The 26481-nt window shown below is 47.7% G+C and overlaps 1 protein-coding gene across 2 annotated transcripts; it reads left to right on the top strand.

Annotated features, from left to right (window-relative positions):
• Positions 1-4595: 4595 nt before the first annotated feature.
• On the top strand, positions 4596-26330 carry Sh3bp5l (SH3 binding domain protein 5 like). Of its 2 annotated transcripts, none has more exons than XM_057774778.1 (7): positions 4596-4680; positions 5142-5752; positions 11422-11484; positions 11622-11750; positions 15663-15824; positions 16932-17105; positions 17569-26330. In XM_057774778.1, the coding sequence occupies exons 2-7, from the start codon at positions 5570-5572 to the stop codon at positions 18034-18036; spliced, it is 1179 nt and encodes a 392-aa protein (XP_057630761.1). In that variant the 5' UTR covers positions 4596-4680; positions 5142-5569; the 3' UTR covers positions 18037-26330. The 2 variants fall into 2 exon arrangements, with proteins under 2 accessions (XP_057630761.1, XP_057630760.1); XM_057774777.1 differs by having other exon boundaries at positions 4607-4670.
• The last annotated feature ends 151 nt before the right edge of the window (positions 26331-26481 follow it).

The following is a 26481-nucleotide window of genomic DNA, read 5'->3' on the forward strand; positions in this document are numbered from 1 at the left end:
TTGCAATCTGACAGTTAAAGGAAAATCTGATTGTGTCTGATGTTTACAGACACACCCACCACTCACCTTATTCACGTCAGCTGCTACAGATGAGCAACTATTTTCAAGAATGAAGCACAATTAAGAGTGAAGTTAGAACAAAAATCCGATGAACAGCTGTGAACTGAAACTACTTCCTTCCACTGAACCAGATATTTATGTGTTAGGTCTTCAAATGTCCCACTGAGCTTTAGTTATCAGTGACTGCAAATCGGGGACCTGCCCAGGGATTTTAAGACTCTGAACAGAGTGCTGCATAATTAGAATCAGTATGCAAAACATTTTGTTTATATATGCTCGTAGAGATTAACAAAATTGTACACAGACACCCCCCATTTTGCTAGTGTTGTGTATTTCCTGGGTGACCCCAAATGATAGCTCTTGTCTAATGTGGGCCAGAGCAGACAAAATGTTAAATCCCAGCTGTAAAGCTTGCTGAGTGGAGCAGGGCAAGAATTCTAGGAAGTGGAGTGGGTAAAGATTTTGGAAGAGTTCACAAATCATGTGGCTCCTCTTTTTCTGTAGGTTGAGATGTGAATCCAGACCCTTAAATATGCTTGTCAAATGCTCTACCACAGAGCTACATGCTCAACTACTCACGAGCTTTTCCTGGTGCCAGGGTGTCTGCACATGGCTGGCTAATGGAATATAAATAGAATATCACAGGCCCTATCCATACCCAAGAGTGAGAGTATCCCCCAGTGGGAATGGTGGAACCATCTGTATCCCGTGAAGCCTGTGAATGGAGAAGGCTTGCTGTTACTACTGTGTAAAGGTGAAATTCAGTTTATCCATCATGTTACTATATCACTAAATATGTTTCCCATTATGTGTTTCAATTTCGGTCACATGCAAAACATGTCTGCTCCTGCTTCAAATTCTTTTCCAAGTAACTTCATAGTGGTCAGCTGAGTTTCCAGAGATGGAGAGAACCGAGTACAGCAAAGTGAAATATAGTAATTTAGAACTAGAACAGAAAGATTGGGTTAACTGAGTCCTGAATTACAGAATGAAGGTTTTAATTAATCTTGTTATTAATGGGAAAGTACATCAAAATGGCTTTCAGGAAATTAAAGGAGATAAGCAAAAACTTACAAATGACATTAGCAATACAAGTGATTCTGATGCCTTGACAATTATCATTTAAATTAAGCTAGACAGTTATCTTTTCAAGAAAGGTTTCTTTTTTTTTTTTTTATTTTTCGAGACAGGGTTTCTCCATAGCTTTTGGTTCCTGTCCTGGAACTAGCTCTTGTAGACCAGGCTGGCCTCGAACTCACAGAGATCCGCCTGCCTCTGCCTCCCGAGTGCTGGGATTAAAAGCGTGTGCCACCACCGCCTGGCTCAAGAAAGGTTTTTATTTTTAATTATGTCTATGTGTGGGGGTATGCGCACTGACTCCCCCAAGGCTATAATTGTGAGCTTCCTGACATAGTTTGCTAAGAACTGAATTCATTCTCAAAGAACAGCGTGCTACTCTTAATTGCTGAGCCATCTCTCTAGCTCTTATTAGTAATAAACTTAATTAAAAAGTGATTGGGGTTCCTGCTGCTTATCAAGTTTAGTCAACTTCAAGGTGTCAAACACTTATTCCTACAGAAAGACTAATGTTTCTTTTTACACTTTTGTAAGTAAACTGACTACGAAGAACGATCAGTAGCACAGAAGTACCATGAACTGGTACAGAGCAAGGATGAAACACTGATCAGGTATTTAAAGATCAGCCCCTTCGAAAACAAAACGCACAAGTTCACGATGTCTTCATCTTTAAGGATGAAATTAGGCAAACAGTAATGTTAGGGGAATAATAATGTCTATACTAATGCTTACAGAGCTGAGGCAGAGGGTCATGGCACTTCCAGGCCAGAATACAGTGAAACCATTTGAAAAAAATTCTTCACAACCTGCTGCTGCTAGCCCTCTATGGTCCTTTTTCTGCCCCTGGCCTGACATAGATATCCTTTATTTCTCTCTTTTTAAGGCTTTTAAATTTTACATTCTTAAAATTTTAAAAATGTATGTATATATCCATGTGCACCACATGTATTCAATGCCCAGAGACCAGAAAAGGATGTTGGATCCCCTAGAATTGGAGTTACAGATAGCTTTGAGCCACCACCATGTGGGTTCTGGGAATTGAAGTTGAGTCCTCCCACGAAAGAAATCAGGTTGTCAGGCTTGCACAGCAATGCCTTTATCCGTTGGGCCTCTCACCAGCCCAGACCTTTGTTGCTACCTTTTATTTCCCTCACAACAGACCCTAAACCATCTTCATTAAAAACTAGTTTTTCACCAGGTGTGGTACTTCATGCCTTTAATCCCAGCACTTGGGGGAGGGGCAGAGGGAAGTGGATCTCTGTGAGTTCCAGGGCAACCAGAGCTACAAAGTGAGACCCTGTCTTAAAAAGCCAAATAAAATAAAATAATAGTAATAACAACAACAACAACAGCTGTTTTTTCTGAGCTGGAGAAATGGCACAGTGGTTAAGAGCGCTGGCTCTTGCAGAGGACTTGGACTCAGCACCCATGTGACAGCTCACAGCATCCATAACTCTGGTTCTAGGAGATCCAATGTCCTCTTTTGATCTCTGGGGGCATCAGGCACGCATGTGGTTCGCATACATAAAGGCAGGCAAAACACTCACACAGAGGTTAAAAAAATCTAAATAGAAGGATTTTTAAAATTAAAACTTCCAACTTGTGCTGTGCTAGGGACTGAACTCAGAACCTGACAAGGGCTGTATTGCTGAGCTGTATTCCCACACTCCAGTTTTACTTTTTTGGAGACAGCACCAACAGTCCTGTCCCTAGGATGACCTAGTCTCTTATGTTCCATTGAAATGCCCATTTGAGAAAGCTCAATGCTGTCAGGAGAATGTGCTGTTTATTTTGGGCAACACCTGGTTGCTAATAATAACGGGTCCCGAAGTTACTTTTCTTAGAGCACTTACTAAAAAGGGTCTACAATTTTGAATCCTTCCTTTGTCCCTTTAAGGCAGTGTACGTATTTCTTATAGTTTAGGGGTATCCTTCACAAAGAGCCAGGGGCCACACATATCTTTGCAATGTAGTTATTAGGAAAGACAGGGCCTCCATTTCCTGGTCTTGGAGACATGGAAACGATCCTTTGGTCTAACTTTAGTCGGGTCTCTGACCCCTTCTCTAGGCCCACCTGCACACTATCTTCTCAAACCTGGTTTTAATAAGGAATTTTGTGCAGTAAGTTTACCAAGGTCACTCCTCTACCCATCCTGCACCTCAGGATTCTCAGTATAGACACAAACCTTCCAGGGCTGTCTTCAGTAAGAATCCAGTTTGGCTTAACCAGTCCCATTTGACCCTACTTTTCCCTCTTATCAGCATTCCATCCACTGACCCCAACACCGATCTTTGGCTATAAATTTCCCTTTGTTCACGCTGTAGTTGGGGTCCAATCTCTCCCCCACTGCACTGGCCCCTGCATCTCGTTCTACAATCCTTATATAGTTTTCCTGATGGTTTTAACACGGAGAAGAATCCTAACGTAACTGTCAACTGGAAACACGCTGGCTTATAGCATCTACAGTGAGCAGCTCTGTAATTCCTTTCCCTTCTCTGACTACGGAACCCCCGTTCTCCTTCCTCATTCACGTTCCCCTTAAAACATCTAAAGACCCCCTACGCAACTAGGAATGCAGCTCTTGACTAGCCAAAATCTTGTAACCGCTTTACCAAACACGGGCTGTGTTGGACAGAACCCAATGGGACGAGAACTTGGCCCAGGGGCGTGCTTCATCTCCAGGGAAAAGCCTGACCCGGCTAAGGCATTCAGCACAAAGCAAAGACCCCACCTTGCAGCTCTTAGCCGCTGCCCTTCTTGCCTAAGTAGCAGGGGCATCCAGACCATCCATTTATGGAGTAGGGAGTGATACACTGGGCTTAGTTCGAGCCTCGTCCTCCTCCTCAAAGCGAGCAACGCTGAGATTCCCGCCATTCACGGCGTAGCTGGCGCCCAGTGAGGCCAGCCACTTAGCGGGAGCGACGGCGCCGGCGGCAGGGAGGGAGCGGGAGTTTCGTTCACCTTTCCTGACACAGAGTCCGCCGGTTTCATTGAAGGGAGAGAAATCACCTTTGGACAACGACTTTTGTTTTTACTAGCAATCCCCCGGTGCGAGAGAGCTGAAGCCACCGAAACCAGAAGCACCCAACACTACTTCCGGTTCACGCTTAGAAGGGACCGTCCGCAGCCACCGCCTCTATGCCGTAAAGCAAGATGTCCGCTCTCTTACGACACTATTGCTAGCACTTCCCTGGTCGGGAGGGACTCTAGGTCCCCATCACCCGCTGTAGTTTTCCTCAGAATCTCATATTCAGGCGTTCATTTTACTTAGACTCGGTGGGGATGAATTGGGAGCCAGGAAAGGCGATGTTGGACAAAGAGCAGCGCCATCCTGTACGGACGCTGAAGGCCAGCCTTCCGGACGTTGAGCCCGCACAGGGCTAGGCTTGTCAGTGAGGAAGGGCGGGATAGCGTTGTTACGCGATGGCATATTTCCGTTTCCTCTCCGCCGGGGCGTTTTTGGTTGGACAGTCTTGTTGCGGGGAGGGCGGGGGAAGATTGTTTGCTCCGTAGACGCTCCCCGCACAACAAGGTAAACTGAGGTAAAGCCAGGACGGGGATTTTTTTTGCTCTTGGTCATTAGGGATGACTGGAACTCAGGCCTCGGGACTGCGGAAGAGTGTGGGGTTGGAGCCTAGAGGCTCAGATGGTCCGCAGGACTGGTGAGGCGAGGTTGAGAGGCTTAGAAGGTGAATTGCTAAGCCGGAGAGGGTGTTGGGGGACCGGCTGAATCGAAGGAGGGAGTGGATGAGAGGGTGGGGGCTCAGAGGGGAGTCTGGAAGATGCTGACTAGGGAGGGGCTGGAGTGAGAGGAACAGGGACAGGGTCGGACCTCAAGTCCTTGAGGCCTGAGGAAAGAAGTTGAGGTGGGGACTGGTCGGACCACACAAGGGTGTGTTTGGGATACAGTGGTGTCTTTGGGAGACCCAGGACTGGGAAGAGGCTGCTGGCCAAGGTTCTGATGCTGACATCATATATAACTTGGCCTTTGTTTCTCCTGCAGCTCCCCAGAGGCTCATCTCTTAGCCTCTGCTCGGACTTAGCCGTCTCTCCATCTGCCACCGCAGCCTGGAGGCGCTTGCCTCCACCCTCCCGAATGGTGCTCCTCTTCGTAGGCCTCGGCCCAGGATCCAGGCCCCCTTTGCTCCTTGATTTGGGGCTGTTGCTGCTGGGGTCTCTCGGTGGACTCCCTGTGGTGGGGTGTGAAGAACTTTCGCACAGACCAGGCTTTAGTTATAGGGACCTCGCCAACACTTTGAATCTCGGCCTCTAACCGAGCGTGAGGCTCGTCCTGTGCCCTCTTTCCCCCCTGTCCTGAGAAGAGAAGCCCTTCTCTTTGACATCCAAAGCCCAGGAAGCCTCAAGCTGGGGCCCTGGTCCCAGCATGTCAGCCCTCTCTTGTGCATAGGGCTCTGCCCTCTTCCAGCCAGCATGGCTGATTTCAAAAAGGCTCCAGGAGGCCGAGAGACTCCCCAGGGGGAACTGCGGCCAGAGGTGGTAGAGGATGAAGTCCCTAGGAGCCCAGTCGCAGAGGAGCCTGGAGGTGGTGGAAGCAACAGCAGTGAGACCAAGTTGTCCCCTAGAGAGGAGGAAGAACTGGATCCTAGGATACAGGTGAGAAGGCCGAGTGGATGGAGGGCAGGGAAGCCCAGGTACCAGACTCGCTGAAGAGATGTTCGAGGAGGGGGCCTTAGACTTACTCTCCCACAGTGCACTGGGGTAAGGAAGGAAAACAGGTATGCGCACCAAGCATTGTGGTTTATCACCGACAAGTCCCAACGGAAGTGCTGATGGGGAGCCGGGGCCTTGCTCGGGTATGCTGGGTGATGGTACACTTCAGGACATAGAACCATTGCTCTTCTTTCTGACTAAGCAGAGGGGCTGGGAGCCCCGATGTCTTGTATGTACTGGAGGCAAGAAAAAGTGACTGAGATTGGGAGGCAGTTTTGAGGGAATCTTTCTATTTTTCTGCCTTCTCAGCAGTGTTTCAGAATCTAGTTGTGTGATCTTTTGGGTAATTTGAAAGGCACTATAAAAATTTCTGTCTGTATTTTTTTTTTTTTTTTTTTTTGAGACAGGGTTATTTTAGACCATGGTGGCCTAGAACTCAGAGATCCGCCTGCCTTTGCCTCCCAAGTGCTGGGATTAAAAGTGTGACTTTCATGCCCAGCAGAAAGCCTCTTATATTGCAAGGATTTAGACCAGTTGGGATCAGTCCTTATTATACATTCCTGGCTCTTGGAATTGTGGATTTACCAAAAGAATGGTAGAACAGTGTATTGCCATGGAGCGTGTCCAGTCTAGTTGGTAAGGCGGGGATGGTTGTGTAAGAGACATCAGGGAAGTGGGGTTGTGGAGGAGATGGCTGGCTAGGTGAAGCCGAGCTATCTGTGGTGTTTCAGGGTGCTGTCTAAGGAGGACTCTAAGGGAAGTTTCTTGGGCAAATAATAGCCAGCATGTGCCTGTGTTTGGGATCCAACTATGCCATTTGGGTAGGCTGCATCTCTGAGGTTCTGTTATTTGGGGTAGTGATTTATCTCCTTCTAGGTAGCCAGAGCATTCTAAAGCTTGAATTCCTGGGCTTGTCTGTCAACAAACCTTAACTGGGTAATGCCAATGAATTGCAAAGAAAGCAAAGCTGGTTTTGGTGTGTGTGTGTGTGTGTGTGTGTGTGTGTGTAGTAAGGCTTCTCTTGGGCCGTTTGTGTGCTTGTAATGAAGGATTTGGTGAGCTAGTCTTTTCTGGCATGAGTCAGTATTTTATTTCTGCTGTACTACATGGTGCTGAATTGAAAACAGCTCAGCTTCTCATGCTCATTCTAAAGACTTGTCCTCCACTGAGAAAACACACAAAAAAGTCTGGAGCCTCTGCCTCAGCCCCATGATTTGTGATTGTTGAGAAAGTTAACTTTTTTTTTTTTTTTGAGTAAATTTGTCTATAAAGTGGGAGATTTGATTTGTCTGGTTTGCACAGCCCCCATTCACTGTGCACAGAAGTCTAGAATTCTTTTTTCTTTTTTACAAATACTTTTGCTTGCTTCTTTGGTAGCGTTTATAGATCGTTAAGGAGCTCTATCTGTTCCTCGAGAAGGGCATCTAATGTACTTCTTATACCTTCCTGAAACATCCCCTGCTCTGCTCTGGAGAAACCTTCTCTCCTGCCTTCTTCCATTTTCTTCTTGCCTCTTGTCCTGTGTACTTTCTCGTGGAGGCAAAGGAAGTAGAATGGAGAGACACGATTGTGCTGCACTGCCCAAAAGGTAACCACCAGAGTCCCTGTGGAAATGTAATCAGGTAGACTAAACCCGCAGTTCTGAAAGATGCTCTCTGGGAGTGTTGGATGCCCTGATGGCGCGTAAGGTCAGCTTTGCCTCCAGGGAGCTTGCTCTGTGACCTGCACTAGAGGGGCTAGTCTCTCCTGCTAAGCCATACTGCACTTAGTGGAGTGTGGTAAGCTGCACCGGGAGGGAAGGCCCCACATTCTGCCTCATTTAATGACACAGGCACAGATAGGTCAGTTCTTCAGCCTGACTTTGTAGACTTTGCTGTAGGAAAAAGCAGCCTGGTGGCTGTGGAATACCACAGTTTTGAGGTGGTGGCCACAACATTTTGCCCTTCTGCGTTTGTACTCTCTGGTGCCGAGGAGGTGAGTTAGCAAGTGTTCTGTGTTTGTTTTAGTGTTGATAGTGCATGCCTGGAAAATGTGCTTCAGCTCTTTCAGGAAGTGTCTGATTTACGGAATTCTCAACACATTTAATGTGTCTCCATTAACAGATCCATCAAAACCCACTAGGGAGTTTTCAAAAACATTTCATTTACACTGCCGAACAGAATAAGATGTGAAATTAAAGCACAGCCGGGGCCGAGTCCACTAGGCAAGGGGTGGCCCAGAGGCAGGGCTCTGACTATTTTGGAATTTTTTGAATTTCTTGGAAATGCTTATCCTCAGGGTGAGGCTCCATAATGTGTGGCTGGGTTTCCGTGGCTGCCAGGCAGGTAGCTCTTATCTGTCATCTGGTGGGATGTCTCTGGAAGTAGACTGTAGACTCGCCTGTACCTGCCTGTACTATCTGTTTACCCCTTCAGAAAAGGTCGTCGTGTCTCCATCAAGCTTTCACTGGATCACTGGAGTTCCTCAAGTCCTCCAGCTTTTGGAAAGAGGGTTAGTGGATGGAGTGCGGTGTGTTGGGCAGAGGGATTGGTGGTGCTAGGATGGGCCTGGCCCCCTCTGGTTTTCTCTGCCTCCTTGGGTGTCTTGTTTTGTTTTGCGAGATAGTGTTTCATGTAGTTGATGATCTTGAACTCACTGACTTGGAACTCCTGATCCTTTTGCTTCTGCATCCTGAATGCTGGGATTATAGGTGTGTGCCACCATGTTCAGCTCTACTTTCTTTCCGATGGATACTTTTTTTTAAAAGATATGTGGACACACTTGCTTTACTCCCAATTCTTAGCGTCCTAATCTTCATCTGTTAGTTTAACTCTCAAAGTACAGTCATCACCAACCTGGCCCTGTTTACTCATCTTCTGCTTGGGCTTTTGGTGGTTTGTGGAAGAGGACCAGGAGCGTCCAAGGGTGGAGCAGAAACATTGTAGTCAAGCACCCATGCTTTGACTCAGTGGCCTGGCCTTCTGGGAATGCACCCAGAGTGCCCCAAGAAGGTCATCTTCCTGCTGGCTGCTGGCTTTCTGACAGATGATGCATGCTGACTCAGACCCTGTCCTCCCTGAATTCCATTTTCGCTGAGTGCCAGGAGTTCCTGGTGGAACAGGCCAAATGGAATGTGTTGCTGACTGTCCACAACAGCACTTTGGGTGCTCAGCGGCTACCCACTGTACTTTGCCATGATGCTTCAGTGTGGCTGTCCCTCCCTGCTCACCATGTCCGTCTGTCTGTGGGGGGCTTCTCTTGGTTCTGTGTGAGCTTTGTGAGCACTAGTTAGACCTGTCAGCGGACTTTTTCTTTCTTTCTTTCTTTTTTGTTTTTTTGAGACAGGGTTTCTCTGTATAGCCCGTCTGTTTTGGAACTTATTGGACACATGGGAGCAGTTTCCTGTACTTTTAGTTTTCAGTGTCTTTTCAAAGTGTGCACGTGTGCGTCTGTTTATGAAATAAGTGAGCGCTTTCATTCCAGTCCAACCCCCCTCACTGGGTTGCTGGAAGGGCCAAGCCAGGTGAATGGTAGTCAACATCACATCTGTGCAGAGGGGGGCAAGATGGTGGGTCTAATGGCTGTCATGCATAAACAGCAGGCAGACTGCGTGGACTGGTGGAGGCAGTGCCTGGAGCTGAGCACCTACCCTGTGGAGCCTGAGACTAAGTTCCTGGCATTTTCTGATGCAGAGCCCTTGGCACAGCCCAGCACTCTAGCGGATATCCTCAGATTTCCAGGATCTGGGATTGAATGTGTTCTCTTAGGCAAGGGAAAATGATTTGTAGCCAGCACCTTTCTTAGCTCCCTGTCCCATCACTGAGAGATCTAGGGTGGTTCCATGCTCTTCTCTCAGGCCCAGGGACCAATGAGATATTAAACTAGTACGTCTAGTGATTTTTCTCCTGAGATTCTTCCTTGCCACTATCAGATCATTGCACGGGGGGTGGTGGGGGGTGGCTTCTGAGATGACTTAGTAGTTAAGGGCATGTACTGCTCTTACAGGGACCTGAGTTAAGTTCGCAGCACCCATGTTGGACAGCCTATAACCAGCTGTCACTCCAGGGGAATTTGATGCCTTGGCCTCTGCAGGCACCTGTACTCACATGCATACCCCTCATCCTATACTCATAATTAGAAAAATGAATAACTAAGAAAAGTTGTACTGCATTGGATGAGATCTGGTCAAAAAACCTCTTGGAACCTTTCTCTTCCCTGGTCTTTGGTCTTCATCTTGGTCATCCAACAAGCCCTTGTGTTTCTGTGTCCTGCATTTCCTTGGGGGTCTTTCCCTTCTTCCTCTTGGAACACAGTAAATAGCTTTTACTTCTGTTTCTGTGATCCCTCCAGCTTTCCTTCCATTGCTCGGATTTGTCATCTTACATCTCAGACTCAGTGGCCCCAGGCTCTAGGGATTCACTTTGCCAATTGGGTCTCTATTTCTGCTCTTCCTATGGTGCCTGTTTCACTGGTCTTTCTTTGTGCCCCTCAACTTGTCTCCCTGGAGCACTTGCTCTACTTTGCCTTCTTGCTGGGAAGAGGGGCTCCAGGCATCTTGCTCCGGCTTTTTCTTGCCTAGATGGGTGACCCTGTGGTCTAGGGGGCCCCTGTACCCATCTTCACACAGGTTTGCTGCTGCCAAGAACCTTTTGCTCACTGATGGGAGTCACCACTTCTCTGTGTGCTGTGTTCTAAATTCTGCCTCCTTCTCTCCCTCCCTCCCTCCTTTCTTCTTTCCTTCCTTCCTCCGGTGCTCTTAATCTCTGAGCCATCTCTCCAGCTCCACTCATTTTTTCTCTATTTTCTACGTTCTTTTTAAAGATTTATTTATTTTATGTATGTGTCTTGTCTGCATATATGTATGTGGACCATGTTCATGCAGTGCCCTTGGAGGCTAGAAGAGGACACTGGATCCCCTGGAGCTGGAATTGCAGGTGGTTGTGAACTACCATGTGGGTGCTGGGTCCTGAACCTGGAACCTCTACAAGAGCAACGTGTAGTCTTAAACCCCGAGCCATCTCTCCAGGCTCTGTGCTCACATTTTTTTTTGGGGGGGGGGTGTTTCTCTGTGGCTTTGGAGCCTGTCCTGGAACTAGCTCTTGTAGACCAGGCTGGCCTCGAACTCACAGCAATCCACCTGCCTCTGCCTCCCGAGTGCTGGGATTAAAGGCGTGCGCCACCACCGCCCAGCGTGCTCACATTTTTCTAAGTACTGAGCAGTAAGTATGTAGTAAACATGTACTAAGTGTGTGACCCTCCTGGCCCAGGAAGGAGAATCCTTTATCTTCTAGAAAACTTCCCCCATCAAGAGGAAGTAGTGCATTCTGGTGGAGAGTGAGGCTCACTGCTGCTGCTCTGTGTGTGGCAGGACCGCATTCCCTGAACTGGGGTTTCCTCATCCTTGCAATGGGGTCTGACTACTCAATTAAGTGGAACTGTGAAGATTACATGAGGCTGTGCTCTGGCCTAGACAGGGTGCCACCGGAACAGTCCCTCCTGCATTTTGTAGCCCTTTTCAAGTGACTCACTCTGCTCCCCAGTCTGCTGGGACTCTCTCTCTGTTTTTCCTCCCTGCCTAGTGTAGTTCACCTGAGGCTCCTCACGCCTTTCTAACTCACACCCTTCTTTGGCAGGAGGAGCTGGAACATCTGAACCAGGCTAGTGAGGAGATCAACCAGGTGGAACTACAGCTAGATGTGAGTGTCTCATTCCTCACGCCCTTGGGTTGGTTTCTGGGGATTTCTCTATTTGTGTTTTCCTAGGTTGAGACAGTGGTGTGTCTGAGAAATGAGGTTCTGAGACCTGTATGCCTGCTCTGTATCTTCCCTTCCAGGAGGCCAGGACCACTTATCGGAGGATCCTGCAGGAGTCTGCAAGAAAGCTTAACACTCAGGGCTCTCACTTGGGGAGTTGTATTGAGAAGGCCCGGCCCTACTATGAGGCTCGACGACTGGCTAAGGAGGTATGCCTGTGTTTTTGCTACTGTGACAAATACTGAGACCATAGGAGAGGTAAGGGTTTCTGTGAATTACACTTCCAGGTCACAGTCCATCATTGATGGACGTCAAGGCAGCAACCCAAGCAAGAACTGGGACAGGACCATGAGGAACCTGCTTGCTGGCTCACTTGAGGGCTTATACTCAGCTAGCTTTCCTATATAGTCTAGGACCACCTGCTCAGGGAATGTGCCACCCATAGTGGGCTGGACTTTTACATCAATTAGCAATCAAGACAGTGCCTTATAGACATGCCCACAGGCCGGTCTGATCTGGACGGTTCCCCAGCTGAGATTCCCTTTCAGGTGACTCTAGGCTGTGTCTGGTTGACAGCACTAAGCAGCAGGGCAGTTGGACCTACAATCAGGGAGGGCTTCCTGCAGGGTCTGTTTCTCTATATGGAGTTGAGAATAAGGCACCATACTTAAGGGTATGGACGTGCTCTGAACAGCCTGTGAGTTGAGGTTCTTACAGTTGTAGGAAATGGGCTCAGTGGATAAAGGCACCTCCTCCCTGGCCTGATGACATGAGCTCATTCACTGGAATCCACATGGTGACTCCTGTGTATTGTCTTCTGACCTCCACATGCATTGTGTGGCATTTGTGCTGATACACACACACACACACACACACACACACACACACACACAAATATATATAAAATGTAAGAAAATGGACTCATGGTCAAGAAATGGTTGTGTGGAGGCATTGGGTCTTGTCCAGAAAATTTCAGTCTTACTAATGGCTTCATTCTTTCTATCCTTCCTTCTGCCTTCTCCTCCTCTTCACTCCTCTCTTCTGCCCTCCCCTCCCCTCTCCTCTACTTCCTTGGGCTGGGATTAAACCCAGGGTCTTGGGAATACCAGACAAGAACTCTCCTGCTGAGTTCCACCCATAGGCCTCACCTGCTGATGTTTAGATGTCTTCTGTGTTTAAATAGTTAGGATGTATCTAGGATATCCACTCTGACATCCTACTGTTTTCTCTTCCTTTGTTTCTTACTCTCTTCCCTTTCCGTCCTATCCCTTTTTCCTTCCCTCCATTCCTTCCTTCTCCTTTTTGAGACAGTGTCTCTCTATGTAGCTCTGGCTGTTCTGGAACTCTGTATAGACCAGGCTGGCCTCAAACTCAGATTTGCTTGCTTCTGCCTCCTGAGTGCTGGGATTAAAAGCTTGGGCCATTATACCTGGCTTGATAATGCTACTGTTTTTGGTTTTTTTGGTCAATATTTATTATTATTATTATTATTATTATTATTATTATTATTATTATTATTATTGTTATTGAGACAGGGTTTCTCTGTGTAACAGTCCTGGTGTTCTAAAACTTGCTTTGTAGACCAAGCTGGCCTCAAACTCACTGAGATCTTCCTGCCTTTGCCTCCCAAGTGTTGGGATTAAAGGCATGCACCACCACTTCCTTGGAATATTTATTATTATTAATGGGAATAGGTTTTTGTTTATCTCAAAATATGTAAGCAATATGGTTTTTACACTGTATTATTCATTTAGGTATATATTATCACTGTACTATTACCTGTAATTCAAATTTCATTACAAAATTGTATACAACCTAGGCAATTCACACTTATATTTTGCATTTGAGAACCACTTCTTAGTAACTTGCATTTTTTTTAGTTTTCATTTTGAACCAAATTTACATTTAATAACAAAAAGAACTTCTAATTATATATGAATTAAAATATAGAAATAGTAAGAAGAGGGAAAAGCTGGTGTTCTCCTCCTACTCCTCAGCCTTTTTTTTTTTTGCTCTCCAGATATTTCTTAAATTTGCACATACGATAGATTTAGCTTTAAATATAATTTGATAATTAGCAGTCATTCAAAAACAAACACATGAACAAACTCGTTGCTCAGGAACTTTTACAATTATTTCTTCTTGAGTTTTTACAATTTTATTGATACTGCCAAATTTGGTAGAGTTGCCTTTTTACAATAATTCTGTTTATAAAACTCATTTACTCTACAACCTATAACAAAAAGTTTGACTTGGTAATTTATGTCATTCACTTTGTCAGATGTGCAACCTGTTACTGCTTTAGAGAAGTGCAGGAGGTTGATTAGGTTGTATGAAAAGTCTGATCTTTTAAAAAAGTATGTACATGCCGAATCTGAACAGCTAAAATCATTGAACTGATTCCTATTTGTTGTGGGGAGCTGCGGGCTGCGTTCCTGCCGCCCCAGCTCCTGGGCCACCTGGCTAGCTTATGCCCTAAAATAACAACACACAAACTGTATTCTTTTAAACACTGCTTGGCCCATTAGCTCTAGCCCTTACTGGCTAATTCTCATATTTTGCCTAACCCATTTTTAGTAATCTGGGTAGCATCAGTCTTACCGGGAAAGATTCAGCATGTCTGACCTGGCGGCTTGCTTCATTGCGTCTGCCTCTGAGAGGAGCTGCCCTGCATCTGCCCGGGAGAGGGGAGCATGGCGTCTGAGCTCACTTCCTCTTCCTCCCAGCATTCTGTTCTGTTTACTCCACCCACCTATGTTCTAACCTATGAGGGCCAAGCAGTTTATTTTTTAACCAGTGACCTTCCTCCATCACCTATTCATGTGGCTGCTTAACCCTGTTTGTGCCCAGTGTATGTATGTCATGCCAACTCTAAAAGCCAATTTGTTAGTTGCTATGAATCTGTTTCTTTGTATGCTGTAAGCAACTAAGCATGCGTTCTTCCCTTTACTATTATTTCTAGATTTTGCTTTTTTTGTTTTAAAAACTACTTGGGTGTATATTTTACAAAAGTAGGGTCATATAATATGTGCTATCTTTGTTCCTTCATCTTATCTGTGTTACTGTGTTATAACATAATACCAAAGCTCTAGACAGCCACCTTCTGGTGATGAAGTGCTTTCTGGGGCTGAGAAATGGTTTCAGTTGTGAAGAAGTGTTTTGCTACTGAGTCAGACCCCTAACCCTGTGTCATACTTTATAAGCTCAACAGCTATATCCATCCTTCCATCCTTCCTTCCTTGCTTCCTTCCTTCCTTCCGTCCGTCCGTCCGTCCTTTCTGTGTATTTATTTATTTTGAGACAGTGTCTTTCCATGAGTCCTGGTTGTTCTGGAGCATATTATGTGTAGCAGGCTGGCCTCAATCTTGAACTCACAGAGTTCTGCCTGTCTCTGCCTTCTTAGTATTGGGATTAAAGGTGTGTACCGTCACGCCCAGCTTTGCTATTTCCACTTGTAAGACATACTCTTTTCCGTTTTCTGTCAACCTGGAAGTGTGGGTTTGCTTCCAGGTTTTTGCTTGCCTAGTACTGGATGAATATCTCTTATCTTAATTTTGGATAGAGGATGTATCAGATGTTAAACTGGTAATAGATGCTATGCTTGATCTTAGCCAGTGAGTTGAGAAGCAGTCTTTATCTTAATTTTGGGCTAAGAAATATTTTGGACTTTTTCCCCAGATTTTGGGATATATGCCTATATATAACGACATACCTTTGAGATGACAATCTAACCGAAACCTGGAACAGGGAATTCATGTAAATTTCATAAGCATCCTATACATATAACTATTTAAAAATAGTTGTTTTTATTTATGCGCGCGCACACACACACACACGCGCACACACACACACACACACACACACACACACACACACACAGAGTCTGGCTAGATTTCATGGGGCCACCATGTCCTGGCAGCAGTATCTTCTCCATGTTCCTACATTTCTTTTTCGAATCTGTAGAGCGTTGCTTTGATGGCATCTATCTTTAGTGTGGTTTGGAAACTGGAGCTGACAGTATAAGTGGGTCTTCCTCTTTGTCTTTCCTTACCCCTTTGAGGGATCTTATGGGTGACTGGGGTCCTTCAGGACTCTCCATCCTGATGGCCCTCTCCCCACAGGCCCAGCAGGAGACACAGAAGGCAGCATTGCGCTACGAGCGGGCTGTGAGCATGCACAGTGCCGCCCGGGAGATGGTCTTCGTGGCTGAGCAGGGTGTCATGGCTGACAAAAATCGACTGGACCCTACCTGGCAAGAGATGCTCAACCATGCTACCTGTAAGGTAAGGGGCTGCTCCGTTTTATATTGCTTCACCTTACCTCCTCACCCCTTCCACTCTCTCTCCCCCTCCAACCTTCCCTTAGCTTTGGTTTCATTTAGGGCGGAATCTGTCCTACCACTGCCCTGCTTGCCCTCCAGTGCTTCCATTCTAACATTTCCCTCTTAGGAGGCCTCCTCTACTCTCGGTCCTCTGGGTGGGGCCGACCCATGAGCTGCTTCCAGGCAGTGACTTTGGATTCAGTACCCATGTGTTAAGTTCAGCCATGTAACTCCCTGTTCCTGTTTCCAGGAAGTTTCCCTTCACTGTCTTGCACTCTGCTAGTGTATCTTGGAGGGTTGATTTATGTACCATTTCCAGGCTCCTAAAAGTAGACTGGGAAAGGGGGCACCCTGGCATGGGCTCACTATGCCTTCTTCAGCTTGTCCGTGGCATGTGTTAGCTCCTGGGTAGTGACTGTGTCTTTCAGTTTTGGATGCCTAGAGAAGACACTTTATCTATTGTGAGCTTCAAGAATGGGTGTAGGTGGGTTGGGTAACCATAGGGATGGGGGCACCCATGAGCTTGTCTGGTTCTCTACTTTTGGAAATCTCCTGGTTCCATGCTGTTCTGGGCTACACACAGATAGGGAGCGTGTGGAAACTAGGAGAAGTTAGCATGCCTCCGCGGCTTTCCATAGGCAGTGCCTCCTGTCCTGTACTTCTAGCCACTGGCACTGAAGGGGTCCCTCGGGATTATTTGGCTGCTCAATTGCAGTGTGCTTGAGGGTGTTCAGTCACAGTTAGGGAATGAGCTGGCTGTAGCACCCTTCCATGGTATCAGCAAAGCTGAGTGGCATGTCATACAGGCGATGACAGGCAAGACTGGGGAAGAGGTGTTTACAGAGGCAAGTGCTTGAGATCCATGTCCGAAAGAGATGGTAAGAAGCTCTTGCTGTCCCCAATCCCTGTCCGTCTCACTTTGTAGACAGTGGGGGTTGGGGGGGAGGACTTTGTGGACATTCCTTTTCAGGTTCCCCCAGGGCAGTGTGCATATTGGCAGCCTAGGGCTGATCCTGGGGATGTATGTATGCCAGCTCATTGATGTGTGTCCTCCTCCCTATCGGGTCAGGTGAATGAGGCAGAGGAAGAGCGGCTTCGAGGTGAACGGGAGCATCAGCGTGTGACTCGGCTGTGCCAGCAGGCTGAGGCTCGGGTCCAGGCCCTGCAGAAGACCCTCCGGCGAGCCATTGGCAAGAGCCGCCCCTACTTCGAGCTCAAGGCCCAGTTCAGCCAAATCCTGGAGGTAGCTAAGCTTGAAGGATGGGCCGGTAGAGGAAGTGCTGGTGTGCTTCTTTGGTCAGTGCTGGGGACTGATGCGGGTAAAACCTTGCCAGATCAGCCAGTGCTCTAGCAAGTGCTCAAAAGGACCCTGCAGGAGTGGGAGGCCCAAGTGAGCGGTTTGAGCTGGTAGAGAACATTGATCAAGAAGCAAAGGTAAATGAGGAAAGTGAGAATTGGTGGAAGCTGGGAATGGGGGCAAACCAGCCAGAAGCAGAGGAGGAATGGAGAGAAAGGGAGGAGGAGGAGGAGCCAATGGGAGGAAGGCTGGGTGGGGCTCAGGTGAGGAGGGACATTCAGAGGGTGTAGCAGGGCTGGAAAAAGCATTGTGGTTCAGTGTTGCCTAGGGTATCTAGGGGCTTGTAGGAGGCTGAGCTTAGGCTGAGTGGGTTCAGAAGACATCTATGGGTTACCTGTTTCCCCTGCAGGAGCACAAGGCCAAGGTGACAGAACTGGAGCAGCAGGTGGCACAGGCCAAGACCCGCTACTCAGTGGCGCTGCGTAACTTGGAGCAGATCAGCGAGCAGATTCATGCTCGGCGCCGGGGCTTGCCTCCTCATTCCTTGGGTCCACGACGATCCTCCCCTGTGGGAGCTGAAGCTGGTCCTGAGGGCATTGAAGATGGGGACAGTGGGATTGAAGGGGCAGAGGGCGGGGGCCTGGAAGAGGGCAGCAGCCTTGGGCCTGGTCCAGGCCCAGATACGGACACATTAAGCCTGTTGAGCCTGCGCACCGTGGCCTCTGACTTGCAGAAGTGTGACTCAGTGGAGCACCTGCGTGGCCTCTCAGACCACGCCAGTCTAGATGGCCAGGAGCTGGGACCCCAGAGCCGGGGACGCCGGGGAAGTGACGGTGGAGTCCGAGGGGGCCGGCACCAGCGCAGTGTCAGCCTGTAGCTTTGTGCGGTGTGCTGGCTTGACTTCAGTATGGGCAATCAGGGCCCCGCAGGCCTTTTTCTCCTCGAGTTCTGTCTGCCCCAGGTCTGGTCTGCAGCCTTCCCTGGGCAAGGTCAGCTGTGTCTCAGTCCTCTGTCCCTAGCTTTCTCAGTGTTCCTTCTCAGGAGGCAGCTCTCTCTTTGCCTTACCCACCCAGAAGGCTTGCGCTCTGGCCCTGTCTCCTCTTCCCCTCCTGGCACTTGAGTCTCTCTGATGCTCTCTCTGATGTCCTCTTCTGACCTGACTTCTATCTGTCTGACTTTTCCCCTCAGGGAACTTGGTCAAGAAAGGATGCAGGAAGGTCATGTGAGAACACATGCCCTAGCCCAAGTGGTTGGACAGGCCCTTACCTGTTGCTTCCTGGCATCATCTTCCCAGAAGGCAGCTCCCCAGGGTGCCCTAGATATGCTGCTGAGTCCCGGCAGCCTGTGCTCTTGTCGTCCTGTCCTAGCCTGCCTGTGAGCAATGTGTAAACTGTCCGTGTGCCTCTGGAAGACACTACCTTCTGTCACTGCACCCCTTGTGACCTTCGCTGCTGTGCTGTGTGTCCACAATTCAGTGTCAGGTGGAGGAGCTCAACTTTGTTACCAACGTGGCGATTAGGACCAACTCAAATGGCCCCTGTCTGTGTGGTTTGTCTCCAGCTGGGCTGGGCCCTTCTCATTGCCAAGGTGCTAGTAGGTCCCTGATGGGGTCTATGCTAGAGGGTAGAGATGTGAGATTCTCAAGGCTAAGACCTTGCCATCCCCACCCGCCTCCTCGTGTGTGGCTCTGGGCTTGCTTTTTCGGGTAGAGGTTGAACTGGAGCTTGGCGCCCTCCTACAGGGTGGCATTAGGGAATTTGGTGCTCAGTTGTTCTCTAGTGCTCTTCCTCACGCCAGATAGTACCCACTCCAGGAACCTTTGGGGAGGCTTTAAGCACAGATGCAAAGCCTCCCGTGTGTGGGAGGAGTTGACCTGAAGTGAGGGGTCCCAGCCTCAAAGAGCAGCTCTGGGTGCTGGTGCTCCTGGGTCGTGTGAAGGGAAACCACACCAGATCTGGGTGCCTTGGAAGAGCTGACCTCCTGCTCCATCAGGAGGATGGGGGGGGGCTTGCCCAGGGCTGGGGGAAGAGCACCCATGTTTCGCATGGCAGCTCCCAATTTTCAGGTTTGAGGATGGTCACGATGAGAACCGTGGGGTTTGAGGTGGCTGTTCAGGAAGAAGAGAAATGAGGACACGCGTGTGCGTGTGCATGTGCTGGTGTGTGTGGGAAAGGGTCAGTCCTGGTTATTTAATAAAATAGTTTATGTAACAGCCGTGAGTACTGTCTTGTCACACACAGGCTATGTGGACAAGGCTGGGGAACCAGTGCCCAGAAGACTGTGTGTAACGAGTGCCGGGGTGGGCTTGCTGCAGAGGGCCTGCAGGGTTGGAGTAACCATTGTTGGGACTAAGACTCCAGAGTGCTGGCACAGCACATAGTGTCCTGGGTGTGTCCACACATAAGCGTTAAGGAAGGGGAGGGATCAAATTAGGGACGTGGCCTTGAATCTGCAATATCATGACATATTCACATAGGTAGTAACTCCTGACTTGGAGCATGTTTGACGTGTTCACACAGGTAGTGACTCCTGACTTGGAGCATGTCTGGTTATAGGTAGGAGAGGTCTGAGTGTATTTAGACAAGGATGGAAAAGACCTGTGAGAAATCCAGTAAATCGGGTCCACAAAGAGCCTTGGAGGTGAAGATTGGACTGGAGCTGAGTCTTGCCACTTCCCAGTGCCTTCTAAACAGATGTGACCCACATCTGTAATCCTATCATTCAGGAGAAGGAAGGATGATCAGAAGTTTGAAGTCACCTTCAGCTACATAGAGTGTGAGACCAGCCTGTGCTATATGAGACCCTGTCTCAAAACAAAGCTGTGATCAAAAGACTCTGGTCTCTATTACAGCTGGGGCATGCTGCTAGCCTTTAGAGCTCAATTGAGGTAGTGGATCAGCCCAGAAGGGGCTTTAGGTGGCAGGGTGGAGGCCAAAGGTCAGAGGTACAAGCAGAGTAGTGATCTGTAAGCACTGGCTCCCCAGGGCCATTGGGAGCCAGTCCAACAGCACTCACTTTTGACAGGCACTGTCCAGGTCTTCCTTTGAGGCCGCCTTCCCCCATCTATCAGGAGTTCCGTGAGTTTGTGGCTTACATCTTTGGGTGGATAGACTTAAAAATTAGTTGTCTGCAGTCAAGATGTGGAATGAGGCATCCTGGATATAGTGAGGTAGTTACTATAGTTGAGCTTAGTGGAGTATTTTATGTTAAAAAAAAAAAAAACACCTAAAATGTCTCTTGGCAAACTTAGTATAATATAGTTCTCAGTAATGAGCTTTTGAGGTGGTGCTGGCCAATCCCTGGGAGCAGGCAGAGTCCTTAAAGCTCCTGGTGCAGTGGAGCCTCAGGGCATGCTTGGGCTATTTTCATGTGCTTTGTCCTAGGCCTAGTCACCTGCCAGATAAGGTGAGTGAACAGAAACTAGGAAGGTCAGAAAATGTCATGAAATGACCAGCCTCTCCGGAGGCGCTCCCCAACAGCAACCTCCGTAAAGGTGCAGTCCCACCTTGCTAACAAGGGCGCTTTCTATGTAACCGGTATCTCTGACCACACACACACACATTTGTGATGTCTCATTCTCTTATCCACATTGTCATTCCACATGTCACCTGGCATGAGTTCTAGATGGTGTCATTTCTGTTGAAGGGCTGGAGCTTCAGGCTCCCTTATGCTCAGCACACACCTTGTACCCGGTAATCTGTAAAGGTGTTTTTGCTGTTTGTCCCCCTTACAACCCAAACCTACAGCAGTCGACTTGGTTAGGAGATCAGTATTGAGTGGTACAAAGCCCCAGAGTCAAGTCTTCAGTCTGTTGGGGAGAGCTCACAATTTTATCACAGTGCAGCTGTGTGTAGCCTGGATGCTACAGTGACTCTTGTTGATTCTCTGCAGCTTCAGATGTTAAAGCCAAGCCCCTGGCCTTGTGCACGACTAGGAAATATTTACAGAGATTGCATTTTCTTTTCTTGTGTGTATTCAACAGCTTAACGACTGTGACTTGGAGCAGGAGGGTGCTTCTCTGGCTGTCACTCATGCTCTATCTGCAGTAAGCAGAAGCCACCTGAAATTCCCTTGCATCCCGAATGTGACTCTGCCCTGATGGTCTGTGCGCACATGGACGAGTCACTCCGCTCCCAGTCCCTGTCCCTGTGTGCTTGGAGGGGGCTGGATTAGGTAGCGAACCTCAGGTAGTCGAAGGCACTGAAGTGGCAGTGAAGACTGTCCTGTGGGGTGTTTGCTGCGTAATGTAAGATAATGTGGTCATACGAGTATGGGTGGAGGCGGGGCAAACTGGGAAGATGGAGAAAGTCCAGTAGTGGTGGAGTAGTAGCCGTTGCTGCTGAAGATTCTGCTTTCTGTGTGAGGCGATGCCTGCTGGCGTTGAATTTCTCCTTCTCTGGGGTAAACAGGTGTGCTCATCACACAGTATGAAAACAAACAAGCAAACAGTTGATATATTGAAGTATAACGTGGAGGAAGGGGTCGTCAAGAAGAGTTTCTTTTCTAAGTAGAAAAGAACACTCAAGACCCAGGATGCAGTGAAGGAGTAGGGCCCTGGAGTTGAGAGAAGGGAGACTCACCTGCTGCCTCATTGTGAATGCTCTGTTTAGGTCACATTTCATCCGTAAAGCATGAAAAATATTCAAATTGCATATTGCTCCTAAAAAGATTAACTTCTGGCTACTTAGATTAAAAATATAGCTGTGAGAAAAATAGTTGTTCAGGCATTTGAACATTCTTTTTTATAGTCCTGGGAACTGAACCTACTGAATTCAGGATCTGCTACTGAGCTACACTCCATTCCACTCCACTCCACTGATGTCCACCCCATGCCCCATCATTGAGCTAAACCCTCATTCTGCCTAAGCTTTTATGTTAGTAAAATACTAGGGATTCAGATTACAAAAGTAACAACTGCTTATAAAAACTCCAAACAGGACAAAATGAAATAGAGTGAAGAACCTGAGTCTCCTCTCATCCCATCTCTCATCCTCACGAGAAACCACATCTTTTCATGGTTTATTAGGGTTCCGTCTTTCCAAATCTTTTCTTCTGTACAGACGCAACACTCACCTGGACTTCGCTCCTATCACACTGTGTTGTAACCTGCAGGTGCACTTCTTGTGTCTTGCGACATCTTTGCATGTTGGCGGGACAGTAGTCTATCCTTAGACATCCCTCTAAGGCTAAGTGTGGGATCTCAGCACTGAAGCTGAAGCAGGAGGATCAGAGTTCAAGATCAGCTAGGGCTACATAGTGAGCCAGAGGTCTATCTGAGCTGCAGGAGAACTTGTCTTAAAAAACTAAAGCCAGGGGCTGGAGAGATGGCTCTAGCACTGTGAGTGTGTGTGTTGGGGACCGAGGAAGCAGCATACACACTACAGCCTGTGCGGACACCAGAGGGCAATCTGTGGGAGTGGGTTGTCTCCTACCACGTGGATCCAGTATATTGAACACAGGTCTCCAGGTTTGGCGGCAAGTGTCTAACAGCTGAGCCATCTCTCTGGCCCTCCTGGTAGGATGCTAATATACCCATATGCATCTACAGTCTCAGTCATCCTGATAAATTTATAGGTGGGACCCCTTTGCTCCCAGAAAAGTCATTTATCAGCCCATGTCATGTGGAGCTGGATAGATGGTTATATTGCTTATCCGCCTCTGCCCCTCCCGGCCAGGTGCACAGTGCATCCTAAAATGGACTCAAAAGCTACTTACCCTCCCAGGGCAAGGCACAACTGAAAAGTTTTACACTGTGTGGAGTGACTTAGAGCAGGACACAGCCTGAGGTGAACACAGAATAGTTTTGTGAGATTGACCGGGAGTGGTGAGACCTGCCTCACCCGAGGTCGTATATATTCTGGCCTTAAGACTAGTTAGCTGTTCTTCAGCATTCTTACTTGCAAGCACTTTCATATAAGAGAAATATTAGCTCTATGCCTTTAAGTCCACAGTGAATGCTAATTGTGCTGCTGTCTTAGGAGGCTTCGCCCAGGTTCTAGAGCGAAGGGTTCTTTCTTTTACTTCCCCATCTCTTTATAAATGTCCCCGTGTTTCTCTCCCGTCTTCGGGTTACTATTGTTGCAATGAAACACCATGGCCAAAGACACTGGGGAAGAAAGGCTTCGTTCAGCCCACGCTTCCACACCACAGCACAGCAACTCAAACGGGAGGGGCCTCGAGGCTCCAGCTCAGGTAGAAGCCATGGAGCAGTGATGCTTACTGACTTGTAACTCATGACTTGCTTGGTCTGCATTCTTAGAGAACCAGGGATCAGCAGCCCAGGGATGGCCCCATCCACAATGGGCTGGGCCATCCCCGCTCAACCACTAATTAAGAAAAGGCCCTACAGCTCCATCATATGGAGGCATTTTCTTAATTGAGCTTCCCTCCTCTCAGGGGATTATAATGTGTGTCAAATCGACATAAAACTATCCTAAAAGTTAGCTTATCTAAATTTTATTTTTATGTGTATGTTTCTGTGTGTGCCTGAGGAGGGCCAGAAGAGGGCACCAGATTCCCTGGAATTGAAGTTCCAGGTAATTGTGAGCTGTCCAGTGTGGGTGCTGGGAACCGAACTCACATCCCCTGGAAGAGCAGCACACACTCAACTGCGAAACCACCTCTTTAGCCCCACATTTGTCTTTTTAATTGACATAGGAGTTCGGGTGGCAGAGCCAAGCTTGTTGAGGCTGTCAGGCTCAGGCTTGACTGAACTCTACAAACATAGAACTCTGAAACAATCTAAGAAAATACAAAGTATGCACAGCACCAGAGAGGAAATGAGCCCCAAGATATGTGTGATTGGCTGGGAGAAGTGGGAGAAGGTTCCTTAGGGAAATGCCCAGTGTCTTGTAGCATAAATGTTGGCAGAGGCACCAGTATTGTACACAGCCACACTGGCTTTATTACCCTCGCTTATCTTGACTTGCCTTAGGTTCCTAGGTGTGGGGCTGTTCCTGGGGCTCACTGAATTCTTCAGCTGCTGACAGATAAGAGCTTTATGGACCTGGTGTCAGGGAAATCACCAATAAATGGAGTTTTAGACAGGCCTCACCCTCGTTGGCTCCAGTGGAAGTTGTTATCTAACACTGTAACAGGAAGCCAGACCCCGTAAGGGAAATAGAGTACACAGTATAGAGAAGGCATGGGGGAGAGGAGTCACATTCCTGGAACATCTTTAACATTTTTGCTGGAGGTGCAGGAGAGATGAGTTAAGAATGCTGCTGGCGGAGCTGAAGAGAAAGCTCAGCGGTTAAGAGCACTGCCTGCTCTTCCAGAGGTCCTGAGTTCATTTCCCAGCAACCACATGGTGGCTCACAGTCAACTGTAGTAAGATCTGGTGCCCTCTTCTGGCCTGCAGGCACACATGCAGACAAAACACTGTATACATAAGGAATAAATAAATATTTTTTAAAAAAATGCTGCTTGCTGCTCTTCCTGAGACCCGAGTTCAATTCCCAGCACCTACATGGCAGCTCACAGCTGTCTGTAACTCCAGTCCCAGGGGATCTGACACTTTCACACCAATGCACATAAAATAAAGTTAAATCATTAAAAAAGAAATACGAGGTCTTGTTTAAATTCCCTGGAAAGAACTCTATTAAGAAGAGGACTGGGCTGGAGAGATGGCTCAGCAGTTAAGAGCATTGCCTGCTCTTCCAAAGGTCCTGAGTTCAATTCCCAACAACCACATGGTGGCTCACAACCATCTGTAATGAGGTCTGGTGTCCTCTTCTGGCCTGTAGGCACATACACTGACAGAATATTGTATACATAATAAATAAATAAGTAAATATTCTTAAAAAAAAAAAAAGAAGAGGACTAGGAGAATGCGCCTGAGAATTTGCCTGTAAATTCCACAAATCACATGCCTGGAACTCAGCAGGTTCGGAACATGCCATTTGCTAGTCAGAATGCAGTTGCTCAGCATGGAGCTTTTATGTGTCATAGGATTTTTCTCTTATTATTTTATGTGTCTTTTGTCTGCGTATGTGAGCAGTGCTCTTGAGACCAGGCCAGAAGAAGGTGTTGGAGCCCCCGGAACTGGAGTTACAGACAGTTGTTCCCATGCAGGTGATGGGAGCTGAACCTAGGTCCTCTGCAAAGAAAGGCAGCCAGTGCTCTTAACTGATGAGCTACCTCTCCTTCACCTCTCCTGAAGACTTTCAGGCTGTGAGACGTCCCTGCGGCATGGGATGTGCCTTTTCAGGTTTGAACATCAAACACCCATGGTGCAGTGAACACAGGGAAAGGCCTATTTACCTCCCAAATCTTAAACATGGTTCAGAACCTGCAGCACAGAGAAGGAATTGAAATTTCCCTGAGAATCTCATGAGGGAAGGAAAAGGCTGAAGCCTGGTGCTAGCCAGAGGGGGAGCTTGTCTTCTGCACGGTTCCACACACTTCTGAGGACTTGTCAGACCACCTTGCAGGAGACTGGAGCTGAGATGAGCAGGACCACACCGTGATCAGGACTTGGTAGCAAAGCAGACCTCATGTTAGGACAGCAAAGATGGACTGGGCAGGGGGATGGGGTCGCTGAGTTTTCCTTGAATAAATACCTGTTCATCTTCACAATGTACAAGTTTCGAGATGGCTTTTTGGCTGTTGCTGACTCAGCTGACCTCCCCTGGGAAGTGTGTGCGCAGACTCCTGATACGGCCACCACACACACATGGAGCCCACCTTTGCAAACGGGCTTTATGACCATGGAGCACTTGTGCTGGGTACTTCAAATTCCTTTCATCCTGTGAGTGTTTTTTGAGGACGTTTGAACCACAAGATAATTTTGGAAAAGCCTTCTGTGACAGTCCACTCATGCTCTGCATAAGCCACGTGGACACATTTGAGGTAAGAAAAAAAGACTTGAATTGGGTTGGAATTGTGCACCCAAAGCCAGGCTGAACTTTGGACATACCAGCGGCTTTCTGCTTCTGGATCTAAGTGACAGTCTACAAAAATCAGATAGGAATACTGGCTCTCTACTGCCCATGCCACCAACATCACGTGTTGGAAATTCACATGTAGTTCCTAAAATAGCACCAGTCCAGAGGAAGTTATCCCAGTGCTTCAGAAGGCACGGGAAGCCTGGGGAGCAGGCACAGGAGATTCCCTTCGTGCTTTCTGCCCTCACTGGTTCTTCTGCTTATTTTTCCTTCAGACCTACTACTCCTCCACAATTCTCCATCCTAGCCATTGATTATGACAAACCAAATAAAACAAAAAATACAACATTTGTGGTCCCCAAATAAAATTGTTGAACTGTCATAAATTTTCTAAATTTATTTTCTTCCATCCTTCTTCTTTTTCTTGGTTTTCTTTT

The sequence above is a fragment of the Chionomys nivalis genome, chromosome 7, assembly GCF_950005125.1.
Source record: "Chionomys nivalis chromosome 7, mChiNiv1.1, whole genome shotgun sequence".
Lineage (NCBI taxonomy): Eukaryota > Metazoa > Chordata > Mammalia > Rodentia > Cricetidae > Chionomys > Chionomys nivalis.